This window comes from Rhinichthys klamathensis, unplaced genomic scaffold, assembly GCF_029890125.1.
Source record: "Rhinichthys klamathensis goyatoka isolate OS25496 unplaced genomic scaffold, OSU_Roscu_1.1 h1tg000072l_1, whole genome shotgun sequence".
NCBI lineage: Eukaryota > Metazoa > Chordata > Actinopteri > Cypriniformes > Leuciscidae > Rhinichthys > Rhinichthys klamathensis.
Window position 1 is genome coordinate 2,274,256 of NW_026606615.1, and position 19,940 is coordinate 2,294,195.

Genomic DNA, 19,940 nt, shown 5'->3' on the forward strand with positions numbered 1-19,940 from the left:
TTTTTTTATAGATTTAAATTATATTATCACATTATATGGAACATTCAGGTAGAAGATTGCCTGAGGGAAATTTGATAATGTAAATATTTATATGCTTCAACATCTACCCCGTTAGAAAAAAAAAATGCATGCAACTGACCTCGTTGCTACAGCTGCCATGTTTTTGGACGCTTTGGCCACGGCTTTAGCGGCAGCTTCCAGTGGGACGAACTCGAGGAGTTCAGTCTCGCTCCCGCACAGCAGGATGAGGTGACACAGGTGAGAGGACAGAGGAGCCGCAACCCGCTCTATTGAGCTCGTTTTTATCAAGCCATCCTCCAGTACAGATGTCATTCCTCTAGCACAAGAAATAAGCACTTTATCACACTTGTCTATATAAATGCATTACTTGAGGAGGAACAAAACATTACATGTGCTACTCTGAGACTGGGATATCAGGTCAAACAATTTCAGATACTGACATTGTCTCTTCTATGCTTATGGATATATTAAAATAAGCATACCTGGTGGTGTAGTAGCTCCATGCAAGTGCTCTGCCTGTCACACAATGAACGAGCTAATGAATAATGCAGTGTTGCAGCACTGTGTGTTTGGCTCTCGGATGTCCCATGGTAACAGTCATTTATCCCAAAAGTGAGATAAAGAGCTAGTGTAATTATATAACAACAAGTACAACTAAAACAATCAATACTTTAATTTCTGTGCAGTTGCATTTGTTTAAATGTCTAAACAGATGCCGAGAACAATTTGAGTACTTGATGCAAACTTGTAATTCCATCCATCACTCTATATAGCAATCCTTCGAATACAAAATATATAATAAAAACAAACTGTGATACTGTATTCCAGTATGAATTAACCATTCTATATAAACTGTGATTTTCAACATCCCGACTCATCATTTGATTGCATTGCTAAAACTAAGTCATTTAAAACAAAATTCGCCTAAAATTCAAAAGAGACGTTTTTAAACATTTGTAAGATGATAACCAGACGCCATTTGCTAAATTCCTACTACTCAAGCATATTACTTTTATTTTTTATAAAGCATATCATTGTATAATGAATTTGTTCATAAGTTAGTCAAATATAGCAGACATTGAACACTGCAGTGAAGTGTAAACAGTACGCTAGTTTTACACTAGAGGGCCTCAGCGCTACAAGCTACACCAAATATTTTGGGTGGCACCGAAACAAAACAGAGACGAAACATCTGTTTGTGATTTTTAATTTTAAAATGGCAGTTTCAGTAGATAAATATACAGCTTGAGCTTGTACAACAAACATATTTCTCAATACATCTATAAAACTGAAATTCAGTGACAGTAGTTTATTCTAAAATGCTCAAAATAGGTGATAATGGCAACAACACTCACAGTTATGTTACACACTTACAATGTCAAGTATGTGTCTCTCTGAAACACACCGATGCAAGAAGCTGGTGTTGGGCCGGACATGAAATGCAGACGTGTTTGTGCCATGCCATGGTGATATATATATATTTGAAAATTTTCCAGAGATCATTTGACATCCAATTGCAAAGCTATTGATCATTTGGTAAACATTTACTTTCAAAGTAACCCTCTGAAATGAAAGGGTAATGGAAAATGTGACTAAACAAGCAATCAAATTCAATGAACGTCTAAAAACAACATCAGCTCCATTTTTGTCTTTCAGATGAGATATTTTAAAATCTCTATATTAAAAAGCTATCAAACTTATTTGGGCTCCGTGCCGTTTCTGCATTGGTAACAAGCTTTGTTTGAGCGGTTAAAGGCAGAATGGATGTGAAGTCTGACAGCGAACAGCTCATGTAAAGTGAAGTCCAAACAAGCTGTTCTCATAAGCTCCAAAGTACGAGTTTGTGCCCAGTGATGAAGTACTGCACATTCCCACCTATTTTTAGGCCATTACACACTGCAGGTCCTACATGGTTAAAACACGTGTAGTCTGAACGTCAAAAAACTTGTCGTGGGATTTGTTAAAAAGCAGGAGACACATACTCTATGGTGTTAGATTGACTGTAGAAGAACAACACAGAACATGCTGCAAGTCCAAAAAGAATATTTTTATACTTGCAGTAGAATTGTAATTCATGACTTGTTTTTATCTTGAGATCTTAAATCAAAGAATTGCGACATTGTGAGTGAAAAAGGATTCAATGAGGAGAATTTGTAGGGCGGGATTTGATTCATTGCACCCATTAAGAATTGATTAGATAATGAAAAGTTTTTATGTTGGAAAATAAGACAATATATTTTGGTGAAAGATTATGAAGACTTCTCCTTTGGAATATCATGCATCTTTCAGTGGGGTCAATATCCAGTGCAGAACAAGCAATGCTCTAAGCTGTGAATTTCACATATCATGAACAAAACGTGTTTGAGCTGAGAACATAGATGCTTTTCTCTGTCAGTTTTTTAGCACAGCTGGACTGAAATGAACAACTCGAGCAGTTGCAATGCAGTTTGTTTGATAAATGTTTGGGATAACGGTTCATTCTCGTTTGTTCATGACATTTAGTAGCTCGAGAGTTGTCCGAATGAAGGACACAAACGTTTGCTATGTATTCTCTGTAAATGAAAACTTGAGGGGATAAAGAGATACAATCCATCTTCAAGGTCTCCCCAAACACTGTGTAGGAATAACATCATCTCTTTGGCATGTGTCAGTCATCAGTGCTTTAAAAACAACTCTTGAAGATCTCTTCTATATAGTATGGAATACATTTTATAAAAAATAGATTTTCTGCTTTTCAACAGCGCCCTGAGGGTTGTAATTGTCTGCTAGTATTGACACAATATCCACATTCCTTTTCAGGAAGTCTCTCTTTCCGTCTCTTCAAGAGGCCTGTCCCATTGGGATCAATGGTATTCCACTGCGAGTGTTTTCTGGCAGGCCACACGGTCACCTTAAACGTCAGCTAGATCACCATCACCAATGAAAAAAAGTGTCAAACCTCCGAAAAATCTGGAGAATACTCTTTTCTTCCACATATGGAAGGCTGGAGGGTTTAAGGAGAGAGCCGTGATGAAGGTAGCAGCTTATTGGATTTTCTGAACCCAATCCAAGCTCTCATTGGCTCTTCTGGACCCAATCCCAGCTTTCATCGCTGTCCTTCCTGTTCTTTTCCGCCTCTATGATTTCTCTGTAATGCCTCCTGAAGAATCCCATCTGCAAAACAAAAATAATGGTGTCAGCAAGATTCAGGGAGTGACAGTGGACAGATGTACAGACAACATTACACCCCGTTTCCCAAGAAAAATCATGCTAATACACTACCTTTCAATAGTGTAAAAACATTCATACTTTTATTCAGCAAGGATGCATTAAACGAATCAGTAAAAACATTTATAATGTTACAGAAGATTTCTATTTTAATTAAATGCTGTTCTATTCATTAAAGAATTCTGAAAAATGTCAGTTTCCATAAAAATATGAAGCAGCACAACAGTTTTCAACATTGATAATAATCAGAAATGTTTCACGAGCATCAAATCATCATATTAGAGTGATTTCTGAAGGATCATGTGACTCTGAAGACTGGAGTAATGATGCTGAAAATACAGCTTTGATCACAGGAATAAATTACACTTTAACATATTTAAATAGAAAGCACAATTTTAAATTGTAATAATATTTCACAATTTTACTGTGTATTTGTTCAAATAAACGCAGCCTTGGCGAGCAGAAGAGACTTCTTACAAAAACATTACAAATATTACCGACCCCAAACTTTTGATCGATAGTAGAAAAAGTAAGGATAACTACTTATTTTAACTGGCAGGTCAGATACACTCAACCTAATGCAATCCTGCTGTCAGAGGAAAGGGGATGGAAATATGTATTTAATCAAATTAAATATAGTCTATGAAAATACCACACATTTTGAAGGCCTTGATCTAACATAAGGTTTCATTATGAAATCCCTAATGACTGATGATATTCAAACTGTAAGAGGAATGCTTTATCATATAGGTATCCAAAAATATTTATACATCCTATAAATGTATATTAGTAATGGTATTAGGTGTCATCAATGCCTGGATTGAATGTGTACACATGAATATTTTGAATTGCTAATGAAATTTGAGCAACAGCAGAGGGGAAGTTTTTAAATGGATATGTATATATATACAGTTGCAATTGAAATTATTCAACCCCCATTGCAAATCAGGTTTTTTGGCAAGATTTACAGACTTTCAGCTGCTTGCAGTGAACAAATCAAACAAAAGTAATTTAAATATCTCAACACAACAAATGTGGTTCCCCCAAATTCAACTGAAAATGCAACTTTTAATGACTTCTCCAGTTTCAAAAAATTTCAACCCCTTCATGGCAAGCCTCTTCAGTACTTAGTAGAACACCTTTAGGCTGTTATGACCTGCTGCAAACAAGATGTTTAACCAGACACCAGCTTCTGGCAGCGTTTCTGGGGAATCTTAGCCCATTCCTCATGAGCAATGGCCTCCAGTTCAGTCATATTCTTGGGGTTGTGTGCTGCAACACCCGCCTTAAACCCCATAGAAAGTCTCTGGTGGGATTTGAAGTCAGGTGACTGTGATGGCCATGGCCACTATAATCTTCCAGGACTTCTTCTGAAACCAAGCCTTGGTGGAATTTGAGTTATGCTTGGGATCAGTGTCCTGTTGGAAGCTCCAATGACGCTCAAGCTTCAGCTTCCTCACTGACGGCATGAAGTTTTCTTCTAGGATTTCCTGATACTTCAATAAATCCATCTTGCCTTCCACAAGCTGCAGGTTTCCAGTGCCAGAGGATGTAAATCAGCCGCAGAGCATCACTGAGTCCCACCATGCTTAACTGTAGACAGTGTCCATTTCAAAATATGCGTCATTCTTCTTCCTCCAGACATACCGCTGATCCATAGGGACGAAAAGTTCCAGTTTTGTTTCATCTCTCCACAGAACAGAATCGCAAAACTTCTGTGGCTTATTAATATGATTTTGAGCAAATTGGAGCCGACGTTTTATGTGCTTTTGGGTCAGTAGTGGTGTACGTCTTGGAGTTCTGACATGCGTTTACTACACGCCTTACTGTGCAGCTGAAACCTCAGTGAGTGTGGCCACCAAGTCTTGCCGTTGATGGCTGCCCTTTTCTACCCCGTCCAGGTAGTGTAACCACTGTTCCCTTAACTTAGAACTTGCAAACTATGCTTCCAACGGTGTCTCTAGGAACATTTAGTGCCTTCGCTATCTTATCCTGTTCCTTGTTTGTGAAGAGCGATGAAATCTTCTCTTAAAGTTTTGGACCATTCTTTTGACTTCCATTTAGTGTGTTCTAGCTCAAGCACACCTGGTACAACTAATGAAGCCCTTCATTAGTTGCATCAGGTGTGCTTGAGACAACACCTTTTTTGCAGATTTGTGCTGTTGTGAAGGATTTTATTCAGGGGGTTGAATAATTTTGAAACAGCAGAAGTCATTAAAAGTTGAATTTTCAGTTAAATTTGGGGAAACCACTTGAAACATTTAGCTATTTCAATTTACTTTTGTTTGATTTGTTCATTGTAAACAGCTGAAAGTCTGTTATTTTTGCCAATAAACCTGATTTAAAAAATAATTTCGATTGTAACTGTGTGTGTATATATATACACAGAGGAATATGGTGCAATTTATTGTATGGCAAACTCCTTTGGGTTTCTCAGAAGAAAGAAAAAAAATCACAGATTCTGAGCAACAAGAGAGTAAATGATGTCATTTTGAGTGAACTATCTCTTTGCGTAGTTCGAGCCAACGAAGCGGCTGGGAGTCAGATAAATAGTGGGATGGGCGACACAGATAGCGCTACTGTTAAGGAAATGTGCTGTTCCTCTTCCTGTGACTCAACAGGTTTGTCTTTGTTTGAATGCGGTTTATTGATTCAGACCTCGGCTCTCTCCAGGCATTTCCTGAAGCTGGAGTAGCTGGACATGTGCAGCTCATGTTGAGGAGGTTTACTCTGGCAGTTTTGGGATTTGGGGGGGAAAGTATCCCTACACCAACATTCCAGGATTTGCTTTAGTATTCCCGCTGGAAAGTAATGGAGTGGAAAAGAAAAGAAGGTCTTGTTCGAGATGCCTTGAAATCCGTTCGATTCACTTTTATGTGTACGTGTAAATTATTGTCAGCGCTGTGTTTTGTTCACTTTACGGTCGGTCTAAAGCTCTCTATTGACCCCTCGGGCCAAGAAAAACAACAGTAGTGTGTGAATGAGGGTTTAAGGGACATGTGACCCTCTACATGACTCCCGCAAAGTCTAGCTGAGGGAAGTATATTTCCAAACTAAAGTGGCTCTGTACTTTTACTTTGTACAATGGCAATATAGTTGAAACTGAAACTGAATCTAAAGTACCAAGACCATCAATGCACTAATTATAATCCAAGTCGTCATGCATGCACTGCATCATTTCACTGAGGTTTCATTATCTAAGATTTGTTACTGTACTTCAAACAAAAAACAGATCATCCACATCCGTTTTACTGTGCCTTTTTTTGTCAGAGGATATTAAAAGCAACCCAGAGCTAATTTAACTGTAATGGGACGCTGCACATGAGCAGGTGGTTGTACTCTTTCAACACACCGTGACCTGTTGGGTCACATTCTCTGCTGACATTTACTTTGCAAGAACCGAACTGCTGTCTAATAGCAACCATTTCAGGCTTTTGATTTGTACTGGGTCTCATGTGAAAAGACAAAGTGAACATGACAAGCAAACAAGCTCACTTGGACTGGACGTCTCTGTGTGTTGGACCAATGAGGGAAGAAACCTAGTATGAGCATGTGTATGGTTCACAATCTTCTGGAATAATGTTTATATCACAAACCACTCTTAAATCCCAGCATAACCCTAAAATCAAGAGAAATGACAGGTTGATAATGTTGTTCAAGCTGTTGAACTCAATCCTCAAGGCCTTGGGAACGATCTGAAAAGTGTGGTGTACATGAATCATAAAGCTTTTCAGAGTGGCTCATGAATATTAATGATTTGGCGTATAGCAGATAAGTGTGCAGTAACAGTAGTCGATTACTGTTCACCTGATTCAGTTCTGTGTCGACTGTAAATATAACTTGTTTGTTTACAAGTAAACTCCTCTGTGTAAGCTACCTTTTAATTTAGGGCCCAATGAAATGAGTTTAATCCCCCCCCACCAATTCTGCATATTTTGTTTTATTTTTTCTGGATTCTGTGTTTTATGATTTAATACAAATTCATAAAACTTACATTACCTGTCAAAAATTAGTTTTTTTTAATGTTTCAATATTTTTGAAAGAAGTCTCTTCTGCCTACCAATTCTGCATTTATTTAATCAAAAATACAGTAAATATTATTACAAATGAAAAGAAAAATAGTGATATGGATTCATTGCCCAGTTCTAGTGGTTGCTACAGTAGATGCTTCTGCTTGGTCTTACAGTCGCTGTTTTACAGTATGTGGACGGCTCCTATTTCTTCCTTTGCACAGTGACCGGAACTCATAAAATATGATTATTTCCCAAAAAGAGTGGGTGGTGAAATATCTTAACATGTTAAAAGTTTGGTGCACTCCTGCCAAACCTAAATCTAATCCTAACCTACTCCTAAAATCAGAGAGAAATGCTAGGCTGATAAGAATGTTATTCAAGCCCCTATATCCAACAGCAACCTCGAATATTTTCTCCAGAACCAACACGGATGTTGATCCAGGAACATGTGTTGTGTAAAGCGGTACCTTCCAGAGCAGCACAGCGAGAAGCAGAAAGATGAGGATCCCAACCAGCAGACTGATGGCAATGATCCATCCCACCACGTAACCCCTGGGCTCCTGACTGTGAAGAGCCTCAAACACCAGCTGCAAGAGAGTGAACACACACACAAGATTCAGCAGAGCCCGTCATAACCTCAGAGTTAAATAAACATATTAGAGAACGTCATTCTCAGTGGGACCAAAGATCTGATTTTATAGACTGTATGAATCAGTGTGTCATTTCCTGAATGTTATAATGTCTGTGAGTCTACAGTATATTAGGCATCGACTCAATCAAAGGGAAATGAGATTTCAAGTCAACAAATCAATCAAACACACATCCGTGAAGGTTTTCATTTCATCCAGATCATTGTAGAATGTCAGTAAGAGATCATTTATTTACAACTGGGGCCGGTTTCACAAAGATAGACTTTGACTACGGCTTAGATATAGTAGATAGTCAGACTTCAGATAGACATCTAAATCAGACCGTTGCACAAAGCACTTAAGACTCTGACTATCTTAAGTAGGACTACACTGCAATGCATTCTGGGTAAAATAAGACACTTTTCAAAACAAAAAACATGGCGGATTCGAGTAAGCGCATTCAACCAGTTTACCCCAGCGGAAAATATGTGTTTGTTGGAGGAGTATAACAGTTACAAGGACATTTTACTTGGGAAATTTAGCAGAGAATGTAGTAACAAGAAGTAATGTTTAATTTGGAAAAAGATTGCTACGACAGTTAACAGCGTTAATGCGACCGTTGAGCGGAGCGTTAAAGACGTACAGAAAAGATACAAAAACATAGTACAAGATGCCAAGAAATAAATATTTAAGAGGAAATATCCAAAAACGGGAGGAGGACCCCAAGAGAAACAAAGACATCACTGAAATGGTGATGAATATATATGGTAAGGGCCATTTTCCCTTTTCTTTTGGCTGTTTGTAATGTAACTGATTGTTACTGCTGGTTGCCAAGATAACAGTCTTAGACCTAAGGGTTAGCCTGGGGGTAAGGTAAGGTGTCTAATTTTTTTGGTCTAAATTAAGTGAGTCTTTATTTTTGTGAAACAGTCTAACTTGCATTAGACTAGTCTATGAGCAAATTTTAGACTTGTCTAACACTATAGACCGGTCTAAAATAGCTTTGTGAAACCGGCCCCTGGACTTCATTTATCATTATCTAAGGATGAGCTATCCTTCTAAATAACACTCGAAATGCATACATACACAGTTTTATGCACAATATGTGTTATATGGCATACGTGCTTGCTGACCGTAAAATGTGGAAGAATTTCACCTCTGAACACCATAACGTACTTCCACAAAAACACACAGCGAGAGCAACAGTTCCCTCAATGGATCTGGATGTAAATGTTGCATGAAAAGCAAGCAGAAAATCCCAGTCTGGAGAGAGATGCCAGCCCAGATAAATCTCGCTTCACCTTCTGGCCACAATTTTACTCCTTGAATATGAGGGCCGAAATAAAAGACCACAGTTCACGGCCTGCAGTCATGTAAAATCACAAATGACATCTCTTTAATATCTTCTAAGCAGTAATGAGATACAAATGAAGACCTTTGAAGAAGTCTCCTGCTTCTCTGATGTTTCTCCTGAGACCCCAGTATCTCACATGTAAATCCTCGCCTCGTTATGAGTTAGTTGTTATGATCTCTTCTGAAACTATAAACTCAGCTCAGATTTGCCAATTTTTTTCCCCCCAGCATTATTTACTTACTTTTAGGAGCTTCTGAGGTGAAGTCGATCCTGAGCTATGAAAGAGCAATAATATCTTCCACTGTGCGCTGTCTATGAGATAAACAGTACTATATCACTTCTATTCTTGACAAACAATGGAAACTAAAAGGTATCGCACTAAATATATCTACAGCATTTGTTGAGTTCAGCTGACTCAGTCGAACACTAAAGTAAAGATATAGTAGCATTTAAAGGTTTAGCGATCACAATCGGTCTGTCATTTCCAATTTGTCTAGGTGGCTGTGAACATGATGGAAATGATACATTTGAAGCACGCTAGAACACTGTGTGGTATTAATGCAATTTCTAAATGACAGTTGTATGTCCACCATTTGCCCGAGGGACTGTCTTGTGCAACTTAATAAAAGATTGCTCTGGGACTGATGCATTTCCTAAGTGCCGAGGGCAGAAGGGGCACAGGCCCATTAAACATCCCTATTAGGAATTGGCCACTACACTGGTTGAAACCGGGTCAGAAACCCAATCAGCTGAATGCAGGCCTGAGTGAGATGCCATGGCACCAGACACCATCAGCTCCACTGAAACACGTCCCATATTCCTCCAATCAATCGGCACGCCGAGGTCTGCAGTATTAGAGGCGACTGTTCCCGAGCACAGCTGTAGAGTAAAAAAAGCCTCCTACTCCCATATGAACAGCAAACTCGACCCACATCTACTACGAGTTGATGAGCTCCGAGTCATGCAAACGGACAATTTAATTCTCTTGCGTGCATTAGGGGTCCTGATCAGTTTCAAAGACAATAATCATACCGGTTTCAATCGCACAATGAAAACCACTAGCATTTCGGCTTGAGTCTTGAGTGTAGTTTACAGTAATGGTACAAATATGCTTGGCAAGAAATGTCTGACTGTTAGATTGGATAATTCATCCATTTGATCACTTACAGAAATCTCCTCTGGAAGTCCGGTGGAGACCTCCACGGCCCTGTTGTCCAGCTGGACGTGACCTCGTGTCACAAACTGGATCACAGAGGAGCTGTCCTGCAAACCACACATAAAGATAAACATTTACAGACAGACACATTGCAATCAGCCTAATTTATAAATGTTAAGGCACTGCTCAATTGTTCCAGTTACCATGTCTTTTGTGTAGCAAAATATTGTGTTAAAACTGTTGTTTAGCACTGTTTTTGATTACGGTTTCTGCTATATTATATATATATATATATACACTCACCTAATGGATTATTAGGAACACCATACTAATACTGTGTTTGACCCCCTTTCGCCTTCAGAACTGCCTTAATTCTACATGGCATTGATTCAACAAGGTGCTGAAAGCATTCTTTAGAAATGTTGGCCCATATTGATAGGATAGCATCTTGCAGTTGATGGAGATTTGTGGGATGCACATCCAGGGCACGAAGCTCCCGTTCCACCACATCCCAAAGATGCTCTATTGGGTTGAGATCTGGTGACTGTGGGGGCCATTTTAGTACAGTGAACTCATTGTCATGTTCAAGAAACCAATTTGAAATGATTCGAGCTTTGTGACATGGTGGAAGTAGCCATCAGAGGATGGGCACATGGTGGCCATAAAGGGATGGACATGGTCAGAAACAATGCTCAGGTAGGCCGTGGCATTTAAACGATGCCCAATTGGCACTAAGGGGCCTAAAGTGTGCCAGGAAAACATCCCCCACACCATTACACCACCACCACCAGCCTGCACAGTGGTAACAAGGCATGATGGATCCATGTTCTCAATCTGTTTACGCCAAATTCTGACTCTACCATCTAAATGTCTCAACAGAAATCGAGACTCATCAGACCAGGCAACATTTTTCCAGTCTTCAACTGTCCAATTTTGTTGAGCTCTTGGAAATTCTAGCCTCTTTTTCCTATTTGTAGTGGAGATGAGTAGTACCCGGTGGGGTCTTCTGCTGTTGTAGCCCATCCGCCTCAAGGTTGTGTGTGTTCTGGCTTCACAAATGCTTTGCTGCATACCTCGGTTGTAACGAGTGGTTATTTCAGTCAAAGTTGCTCTTCTATCAGCTTGAATCAGTCGGCCCATTCTCCTCTGACCTCTAGCATCAACAAGGCATTTTCGCCCACAGGACTGCCGCATACTGGATGTTCTTCCCTTTTCACACCATTCTTTCTAAACCCTAGAAATGGTTGTGCGTGAAAATCCCAGTAACTGAGCAGATTGTGAAATACTCAGACCAGCCCGTCTGGCACCAACAACCATCCCACGCTCAAAATTGCTTAAATCACCTTTCTTTCCCATTCTGACATTCAGTTTGGAGTTCAGGAGATTGTCTTGACCAGGACCACACCCCTAAATGCATTGAAGCAACTGCCATGTGATTGGTTGATTAGATAATTGCATTAATGAGAAATTGAACAGGTGTTCCTAATAATCCTTTAGGTGAGTGTATATATATATATTAATATACGCAAAACTGAATTTTCAGCATCATTAATCCAGTCTTCAGTGTCACATGATCATTAAGAAATCTTTCAAAAATGCTGATTTGCTTTAAAAAAAACATTTCTTATGGTAGCCTGACTGTAGTTTAACTACTTTAAATGATGATTAATTTAGTGTTAAATTCTGCAACATTTAAAATTTTAATCAGATCAGTAAATTAAAATCACAGATTCTCCTTAACCACACTCTCATGACTTGCATTGACATTACAATAACGTTTTTTACATTATTAGGGCATTATTAGGCCAGTTACTCACCCTCTGTAGTATTTCAGTGTTCAGTAGTATTTGCACATCTATACTTGTGGCCTCTTCTTTAGCCTGAGAGCCCAGACTGCAGGAAATAGTTAGACACGCTCTGCCAGGCCGGTCGCAGTCCTGTTGACACAGTATACCATCAAAGATTCACCCGTTCAGCACAAAAACTGATGTGAAATGAGGAGAGTGTTTTTGGGGGGCATTAAATGCTGTGATCCACTGCACTAATTCAAATGCGTCGACAAAAAATGCTGTCAAACAACATTAAATATGCAAATATGGCTTATTTCCAAACGCTAAATGCATTTGGATGCCATTTTCACACAGTGAGGTTTTTCTTTTAAAACTATTCCCAATAAGTCCTTTGTCGTACCAGAACTTTTCTTCCGGATTTGGTGAAGAAGGCAAAAATGGTGTGGAAGATGCTCTCCTTGTCCTGTGGGATTGTGCAGGGTTTGGGGTTCTTGTGCCACGTGCAGTTCCCTCGACCTTCTGATACCTGCAGACAAACACAAAACAAGATCAAATTCATTGTGGGAGAATCTCACACTCAGTGTTACTTTAGCATCATTCATATAATACTTAGTTAACTATAATAAACCTGCTTACAGTTCCGTTAGAGGCTTAAACACACTTGTTTACTCTACCGTACTTGTTAACTGTTGAATTACTGCTGCCATCATCAATAGAATATGTCCATTTATATATTAAATCAAATTCTTTTCATTTGCAAACTGCCTATGGTTGGGTCGGATTATTGAAAGGTGATGTGCTGATATTGTAATTCATTCAGTGAGCTTAGACCTGCTAAGTAATTCAGATAACGAAAGGAAGTTCTTTCCCAGTGGGAGTTCAGAAGCCTTTCTCTGACAGCGCGTCCCATCTGGAGTGATTTAATGTCCCGCTGCCCCTTCCACCCCTCTGGCCCCGGGGAACACTTCACCTCTTTCTTTAATTCGCATCTTTTCCAGTCTGACCTCCATAGAGTAAAGCATCTAAAGACCTCACATTGTCTTCTCTCAAGTCAAAGGACAGGAATCGGATCTCAGGCTGTTTCATGTATGACTTAACGAGGCTACTTTACAGTGTGTCATTTACTCTCCCGGGCTGATTTTCACTACAGTATTGTTTCAAAACCTAGTGACTTTCCTCCCTTGACAGTGCTTTAAGAAATATACAACCCAAGCTTATTGGAAATTGGCGACTTTACTGCAAAATATTGCTTCTTGCACGTTTGAATTGTGAAATGTCCAGTGAGTGCCGCTAAATGTGCATTTAGTTTTTATCCGAACCAGATGAACATGAATCTGGCAACATTTTATTATGTTATTATGCATCGAGACAGTTCGGAAATGAAATGGTAAAAGATTAATGCTCTATCGCGTTTGAAAATAATGTACCACCTACAATAAACCCAACACGACAGTGTTGACAAAAGCAAACGTGAGATAAAAATGCATTTGCTGAAGGAACCATGTCATTTTAGCTTGCTTCTACAAATCTTTGAGCTCTTTTTTTGTGATTAGTGTTTCACAGGACTGCGTATTGCAAGTGCAATGCTGTACCAAGTGAGCTATCAAACAATGACTTCATAAGAAAAGTCATACATATGGAGCCGATTATGTGATGCAAACTTTAAAATGTATTAGTTTACAAATCATGTACTATGGTAAAAGAGTTGTGAGGTCATAACAGTATTATGCAAGAACCTGTGCGGAAATAATCCTTTATTAATAGACATTCTGCCATTTTAATCATAATTTGTGTGAAAAGGATTGAAAATTGTTGGTGTTTTACTGCAGTCAATTGTGTGTATACAATTTGCAAAAATGTAGGTAGAGGCACATTTTTCCAATGAGCCTATATACTGTATGTGCGCTCTCAACACGAATGTCATTCCAAATAATAGGCAGTAAAATCAGGCCAAAAATATACACTATACAATTATGTGAATGCAAACATTTCTAGCTACACAAGATAAACTGTGTACTTGCCAATAATCCACTTTTGCATTCAAGTACTTGCTTGTGTTAATAAAATAGGTCCTCTGTTGATGTTAGAGGTCACATTAAACCCAAATTATATAATATATCTTTCATATTTTTAGTCTAAGCTATAATAAAGCTTTTCTTTTTCTTTTCTTACACTTAGCTGTTTTTCAAAGTGTTGATTTCTGGTGAATTGCATGTAAACCAGTGGGGGTCAATTTGACCCCTAACACCACCGCAGGCACAAACTGTATGCATTTTGTGCATACTACACTACACAAAACTACACTGTATCTATCTACACTGATTTTTTTTTTTTTTTTACAAAGAAATGGCAAGTAACAAATTAGATTAAACATTACATTTTGAAGTAGAATGACTGAAATGTTTTCTTATAAAACAAACTCCAACAATCTGTTTTATTTATAACTTTCAAAAATATTTTTTACAGTCTGTGTGTCGCAACTTGCACATTCATGACCCTGAATATGAAAAAGTCATCAATAAATAATGACCCAGTGTTTGAAGCAGTTTAAATGCGGGTTAAATTGACCCGAACACAAAAGCAGGGTTGAAGTATGTTTGTGGCTTTGGAAGGTAGAAGACGACTATCAGCTCTAGGTTTTGGAAAAAAGCAATGTCACGTAACCCTCACTAATTTAAAACATCTCCTCAGCATCGAGGGACCAGCCCAAAATGTTTATGTAAAAACGCCCCATATGTTTCCAGCCATGTGAGCAGTGGAATTCCTCCACGTGTGCATTTTTAATTAGGCCGAGTGTTTGTGCGGTCCATGTGGGCGCCTGGGAACATCCACTCCTCTGTGAGTCGGGTTACCCGGCTTTGCCACTGTGCTACAGGTTAGTCAGGGTGAACAGAAGCTTTTCCCCAAGTGTCCCATTCCACCCTTTCGTGCAAGCCGTCTAATCCCTCGTAAGTGATTCCATATGGGGCGTACAGGGTGGGATACAAACCTCCCCTGTCCTCCCATTCACAGTCAACAGGTTGATCCCCTGCCTGATCTAGTAATATGGCCGCTGTAAGGGTTAAATCAACATTTGAATGTGGTGCTGGTCTTGAATTTCTACCCTCGATATGAAGCTTGTTGTGAGTCTAACTTAGGCACTATCCATGGCAGCTCAGTAAACCTTGTCTATCACCTCTGAATTAACTATAAGCCTGAGTATGTTGACCTCTCTAAACTCCGCGCTGTATGCGAAAAGAACATAATCAACACGCCGCCCTAATTTCTAAAGATACAATATAGAAAAAGCCTAGCTCTGTATATTTAGCTGAAAAATCTAAACATGCAACAATTGTGGCATTTATGAAGTACTTTATAAGGTAAATAAAGTACATGTAATCTCATACTTAACCTTATGTAGAAACAATGTTTTACACGTAATATAAGTAAGGCAAAATTGACAATGGACTGTTGTATTATTGAAAATGTAATGCATGTAATATAGGCATAATGCAACAATCCAGGATGAGTTGTACCATGATTGCCACGTACGTTTATATCAAGACATTTTTGTTTTGTCCCTTAAACGCTATCTAAAAGTCCGTTCTTACGCTGCCAATTAACCCTCATCAAGACTGCGAAATCATTTCAAAAGTGTCTGTAACCGATTCAGAAATAACGTGGCAAATTTATTATGTAAGGAATAATTGATGATGGGGTCATGAAATTATTGTAAATCAAAGGTGGCAATGCAGATATGATGCAATTTGCGTTAATTTTTGTTTGAAATAAAAGCTGCTCCACATGAAAGAAATAAAGAAATAATGAATGAATGAGTGAAGCGACATAGAAATTATTCAAACCCTATGAGACTTTGTCAGCCAATCAAAAATCAACAATGCCGTGGTGTGACACAAAATACCTAGGAACAGCTTACAGCACTAACAAATGACATTTAGATGAGAAGGTACTGAGAATGAAGTCTGGCTAAATAAACAACAGCATCAGTGGCAGGAACTCACTTGTGTGTCAATGATATGGAACATATCTGGTCCGTTCCCAGCCAGGCGGTTGGGTATCCTGATGTCCATCGTGGAGCCTGGAAGTCTGCTGGGCCCATTGTTTATCACCTACACAAACAGCACATGGGAAACAGATTTAAACTGGGATCTATGCTTAGCACAACAACTAACTGCCAATTAATCACAGCAAACAGTAAACTTCATATTCATTTAAAGCACATTATAATGCAGCTTGGTTCTGGACATTTTTAAAGTCACATTATTTTGAATATACTAATTGGACCCTTTTCACATTTCCAGGGTTTTCAGAAGCGGAAGTTGTTATAGTTGGGTAAACTTGAACAGAAGCTACATTTGACCCAATGGCAAAAGAAAAAAATCATGATAGCGCTGCTATGACTTTCCAAAAGAGGAAAACATATTGAGAGATTGATTATGTTGGTCAGAAGAGAGAAAGACGTCAAAATTGCCATCACTCTCTCAGCAGCTGTATTAGAAACACTCATTTAGCACCGAAAAAGACCAAAGAAATTTGTTTTGTTGTGCTTTTTTCTGCTTTTCATTTGAGTTTTAATTGATGTTTACTGGACAGGTAAGTTTTGCCACAAAACTCAGTATCATGTATGTTTAATGTTACCCTCAATATAACTATAAAACTGAATCACATTGAAGTAAATTAAGCTGAATAATGACACTATTGACTTCTATAGAGCTGCTGCACAGCTGAAAATGAAATTGTTTTTTAATAAATGAAAATATAAAAATCTTTTCTAGATTTGCAATGTTAAAAACTGTGGAAAAGCATCATCACAATCCGTGAAAGGGTTTTTTATTGTCTTTAGGATATAACAATATAACATCCATTCAAACAAACAAACAAACAAACAGGGAAGGGGAGCAACAGATATTATCAATAACTAAACAGACTGAGATTAAAAAAAGGGAAAAAAGGGGAGGAGAGGGGGTATAATTAACCATTTTATAAGGCAATCGATCCCCTGATAACTCTAGTGCTTTGATTTAAACACAAAACAATATTTCATATCTTTATTTATTTGGGAAGTAATCATCTAAGTGTGATAGCATACAGTTAACCAGTCATTATCATAAAATAAACCCCTTCAGAGTACACGACAGCCTGCTGGTTCAGGGTCCTGATCAGGGTTTACTGTTCATTAAAGTCAGAGTCTACAATTAAATGTACAGAAAAACTTCACATCTGAACAGCTTATGAACACATGGGATACCTGAAAGGTGAAGTTGAGAGGCTGAAAGCTGCACTCCATGTCTTCCAGCCGAAGGAAGCGTGATCGGTCGACTGAGTTTCCATACACAAAAGACGTAGGGTTGACCACACTGCAGAAACAGACACAAAAGTTATATGGCAAAACTTCATTGTGCTATAATATTATGCACAAAGTCTTGATTTTGTTTTTGGGCTCTACTAGAATAGGTTTTCATGCATGAATGTTCAAAACACATTATTTTTCACATATTGTACATTGTTGCGGCTCCTCTCTTCCCAGTCTGTCAGTAACGCTCTGTTTAATTCCTGTCTCTATGAAGCTCCTCCTTCTGAAAAGCACACTGTGCTCTGATTGGTTAGCTGGAGCAGTGTGTTGTGATTGGTCAAGCACTTGTTGAGCATGTTTGGGAAATGTCCCGACCCTTACCATAACCGCCAGTTTCAACACACTACTAACTAACTCAACCAGGCCCCGCCCCTTTATTCGGCGTATTAATTATTTAAATGAGGAATTCGTTCCCGGAAGAAACTCAAGACTACAATGGAGGCGTTTCAGGGAGTTCAGAAACACTGACACTGATATAGAGAAGAACTCCCGTTGGAGGAAACCTTTTTCATGCTCAAACAGCAACATTACACACTAAAGAAAGATGAACATGCAAAAAAGCATAATAGGAGCCCTTTAATGTGATTCATTGGATTGTAGCTTTGATCTATAATATAATGTAAGTGTGCTGCTGTCACAATGACTTCATTTTAGTAAAACATTGCAGCTTTTATAGTTCAAACACCTGGAAAATACTCCATGCCAAAAGAGTATTGCATAGGTTTGTCTATATGTACTAAATACAATCTTTATATTCATAAACTGATTACAGAAACCTTCTAATACATATGAAGTTAACCTGCTAAATGACATAAAACAGACTTTGATCTGGCTTTACGTCGAACTTCTGGAGTTCGTGTTTATATATTAAAGTGTAGTCTCTGGCGCGCTCATCTAAAACATTACAGGGAGGACGTTCACATTATCAGGCTGTACATCTTGCCGAGGAACATGTTGTGTATTTAAGCATCATTCATCTCTGTGAAACAAGTGTCTGTGAGCCTTTAACTTTGAAATACTCCAGCAGTGCAAAGAAACAGGAGCCAAAAAAGAAATGTGCACATAAGAACTAAACACTGAGCGGACCACATATGTCTCTGGTGTTCTCAGATGTCTGGCAGTGTGATGGACTACAAAGCTGTTACAAGAATAGACTACCAAAAACAATGAAAAGAAAACTCTTATATCATGTACTTACTCTCAAATTAAAAGCCTGTATGAATTGATTTTTTCCCCACAAAACACCAAAGGGGATGTTGTGAAGAAATCTCAATCTGGTCTTATGCATTCAATGAAAGTGCGTATATTTTGGGCAGTTCTTCAGAGTTATCATTTAGCTTCAGAATATGGTGTACAATATTTAGTCTTATAGACTAAATTTGAGGTATTTTAGGTTTTGTTTGACAATCCACAGAGGAAAGAGAGTCATACAGGTTTTGAACAACACAAGGGTGAATAAATAAGCAAGTTAACTTTTCCTTTAAGCTCTTGAAGTGTAAATCTTACCCAGTGATTGCTGTGTCCACCTCATGTACCAGCGGTATGGACAACTCCAGTGTGTTATCATGAAGTGTGCTATTATGTTCTGGATTGGCACTAAGAAAGAAAGAACAATAATATTGAACAAAGACCGTTACATTTGAATTATTAAAATACACAGATTAAAAGCCCAAGCCTCTGTTACTAATACAAATGTGTCACTTTAGAACGAGAAATGAAGGAATGCTGAATTACTTCATTGAACGAATCACAGCCGTGCTGATATATATAGTGTGATATTGCTCATATATACAGTAATTTAGTTTGGGGTAAGATGTTTTTCTTTTATTCAACAAGGATGCATTAAATTGATCACAAGTGACAGTAAAGACATTTATAATGTTACAAAAGGTTTATTTTTCAAATAAATGCTGTTCTTTTCAACTTTCTATTCATCTACGAATCCTGGAAAAATGTTTCCAAAAGAAAATATGACGCAACACAACTATTTTCAATATTGATCATAATAAGAAATGTTTCTTGAGGATCATATTAGAGTGATTTCTGAAGAATCATGTGACAATGAAGACTGGAGTAATGATGCTGAAAATTCAGCTTTGATCACAGGAATAAAATAGATTTGAACATATATTCAAAAATACTTTTAAAATATTAAGAAATTTATTATTTTACTGTATTTTGCTTCTGTCAAAAACATAAAAAAATCTTACAGATTCCAAACGTTAAACTGTAGTATTGGTACTGACATGCTGTAAGTTTTCAGCATGGTTATATATACAGTGTAATTGATCGTTTCCACTGTGAGATCGCAAAATATGCATTATGAGAGTTTTATTTGCCTCACAGAGTGCTAGTCTTTTCCACTTAGGGCCCTATTTTAATGATCTGAAACGCAAGTATCAAGCACGAAGCGCAAG

General features: G+C 38.2%; 1 protein-coding gene across 1 annotated transcript in view; it reads right to left on the reverse strand.

The window, feature by feature from the left end:
• Nucleotides 1–2,550: 2,550 nt before the first annotated feature.
• Nucleotides 2,551–19,940, reverse strand: part of itga9 (integrin, alpha 9) — a 91,789-nt gene continuing 74,399 nt past the window's right edge. Inside the window, exons 21-28 of the mRNA XM_056250663.1 lie at nt 19,030–19,119; nt 17,419–17,527; nt 16,172–16,279; nt 12,571–12,696; nt 12,198–12,317; nt 10,392–10,487; nt 7,709–7,828; nt 2,551–3,174 (exon numbers count right to left, since the gene is read on the reverse strand). Of these exons, the coding sequence (XP_056106638.1) occupies nt 3,076–3,174; nt 7,709–7,828; nt 10,392–10,487; nt 12,198–12,317; nt 12,571–12,696; nt 16,172–16,279; nt 17,419–17,527; nt 19,030–19,119 (868 nt within the window). The 3' untranslated portion in view covers nt 2,551–3,075. The remainder of the gene's footprint in view (nt 3,175–7,708; nt 7,829–10,391; nt 10,488–12,197; nt 12,318–12,570; nt 12,697–16,171; nt 16,280–17,418; nt 17,528–19,029; nt 19,120–19,940) is intronic.